This window comes from Microtus ochrogaster, chromosome 15, assembly GCF_000317375.1.
Source record: "Microtus ochrogaster isolate Prairie Vole_2 chromosome 15, MicOch1.0, whole genome shotgun sequence".
Lineage (NCBI taxonomy): Eukaryota > Metazoa > Chordata > Mammalia > Rodentia > Cricetidae > Microtus > Microtus ochrogaster.
In genome coordinates this window covers 29244178-29246623 of record NC_022017.1, presented here as the reverse complement: position 1 = coordinate 29246623, position 2446 = coordinate 29244178, and the positions used below count along the sequence as shown (strand labels likewise).

The 2446-nt window shown below is 54.3% G+C and overlaps 1 protein-coding gene across 1 annotated transcript in view; it reads right to left on the bottom strand.

Annotated features, from left to right (window-relative positions):
• LOC101991460 (lymphocyte antigen 6E-like) overlaps positions 1-1006 on the bottom strand; it is a 7110-nt gene extending 6104 nt beyond the window's left edge. Inside the window, exon 1 of the mRNA XM_013348902.2 lies at positions 955-1006. Coding sequence (XP_013204356.2) covers positions 955-1006 — 52 coding nt within the window. The remainder of the gene's footprint in view (positions 1-954) is intronic.
• Between the last annotated feature and the right edge of the window lie 1440 nt (positions 1007-2446).

The following is a 2446-nucleotide window of genomic DNA, read 5'->3' as shown; positions in this document are numbered from 1 at the left end:
GAGGAGGAGGAAAAGATCCAAAGATCCTGCAAGAATATTATAAGGTCAACCTCCCAGGAAAGCTGAGCCTTGAGGACAAAAGTGACCCAGCCAGTCAGTGTCCCCACCTTCTGACTCAGTCCTCCCACCCTCTTCCTGCCTGCAGGGCTGTAGTTCCTGATTGGTGTCTCTGATCTTGGGTCTCTCTACATCTTTGTCTCTGTGCGTTCTAAGCGATCCCCCCAACCTGACCCTGACCACCTTCCTGTTCTCAGGCCATCCTCCAGCTCTTGCCCACTGCCCTCCATCTGCCTTCCCACCTCCCTACGTGGGCACCTGATGAAGGTTAGTCTGCTGTGGAAGGCCCTTTTCCTTTTCTCTCCGCCCCCTCCCCACGCTCAGGGGAAGCTGATGGGGTTAATTATCCTGGAGATGATAATTATTCCACTGATAATCACAGGCTGAAGTACATTCCTCCCACCCCCGGCTTCATTTCTGTCCCTAAACCAGGTCATCAGGGTCAGGGCAGAGTGCGTTGGAGGGGTTGACCCATGGCCATGCAATCTATCTTGCCCATGTCCTTCCTTCCTTTCTTAGCACCAAGAATCCCACATCCCTGAGCACCTCTTCTTGGAAAGAGGGAGGATAGTTGGCCATTCTCGCTAAATCCCAGGTTTAGTACTCACGAGTGGTACCCAGGGTACCTCCCCTTCATGCATCTCTGGCTTCTCTCCATAATTTTTATGCCCCTCCCCGCCACACACAAAAAGCCAGAAAGGTACCACATAATATTTAAAGGTAAGAGGTTTCTGAGTCTGACTGGGCAGGGAGCCACCACAGAAGACTCTTCCACATTCCCTGCAGCCTCCTCACCAGTCCAGTGCCCCAGCTCAGAAGGCTCCCCCGCCCCATGCTCCTGAATGCTTCCCAGAGGCCGCCTGTCTCCCTTCAAACTGGGTGCAGCCGGTGTCTTACCCAGAGAAGCACACACAACAGCCAGCAGCAGCAGCACCAGGAAGGTCCTCATCTTGGTCACCAGCAACTGGCAGTCACCAGGGAGAGGGCGCCTTTATAAGTCCGGTGGGTGTCTGGGGGAACCCGGTAATTTGGCTGGAGGATGAGCTTGGGGTGGCAGGAGTGGCCTGACTCATGGCCCCCAGGCTCCCGCAACCCCACCTCCAAGATACCCCTTGACCTGCCACTTTGGTCCTCTTCCGGCAATTACCAGGAGACCCCAGTCACACCAGGGAAAAGGGGGTCTGCAGTGGCAGCCATGCCTTGTAGTCTGAGAAGAATATGGTTTCTCTGAGTATCCTAGCCCCTCCCTTCTGTCTTCTCCCTCACACCAGGCAGTCAGAGAGATGCCAAACCCAATATAATGGAAGAAACTGGGGTATCCTGGGCTGAATCCGGCCCCTTCACAATCTCAATGTGTGCACAGTTCCTGAGGACCAGCTCAAAAGGTTGATTCTAACTTGGAGGTCAGGGCTGAGGCTCTGCCGCTTAGAGGCTGATCTAGGTCAGGGAACCCCATCAGGGCGAGGACTAGGTGTGCTGAGAGCCTGGTGCAGATCCCATCCCTGAATCTGGCTTCCACCTTGGGAGCTGTGCAATGCCCAGGTTCCCAGAAGAGACAGGAAATGACTTGTACTTATATTATGGGGTCCTGCTGGAGTCTGAGAGATGGGAGCGCACATTTCCTACTAGTTCTCCTGTCCCATCCATCCTGTGGCTGCCCTGCCCAGGCCTCCCCTTGCCCAGACGTCTTGGTGCCCCCTGACTTTATGTACATGTCCAAGTGGATTCTAATTCCCTTAGCCCGTAGTATGTGCCATGCCTCTACCTTCAGACCCTCAACCAGGCATAGCCTTGTGCCCAGAACACACACCCCATCAGGTAAATCACCTTTCAAAACATTATTCTTAGCCCCTCCCTGACCTGTGTCCAGGAGGTGCCCAAATAGCCCCTGAACCCTTTCTAGAGGTCTAGAAGCCCAAGGGCCTCTTTTCTGTCTTCCTTGAGTTTGGATAAAGATCCTGGGGGCCTCACTGGACTGTGAGTGAGAAAGGGTGGTGGTCAAGCAGAGGGAGGAGGCAAGGCTGCATACCCAGGAAAGGGAGACTGCTCCTGCGAGCAGAGAAGAGACCCTCTCCCCAGCACCAGGGTGGTAGAGTCAGAATCTGACCTTATACCGTGTACTATGGGCATCTTCGCAGTCTTATCTGGATGGTTTCTCGGATTCTTTCAAACTTTCGTGGTTTAGGGCATGCTCGTTTCCACTCTCCTCAGCCTCTAAATGGCAAAAAGGAACTGACCTCTGTCAGGAGCCTACAAAGTGCCCTGTGAGGGCTGTGGAGGGGTGGGTCTCATCTCTGACCAGCTCACTGTTGCAAAGTCCTTGATGGGCCACACATCAAAGGTGGTATTGGCTGTGACCCTGGTGTCCCCCAGCCACGGTTCTGCCTAC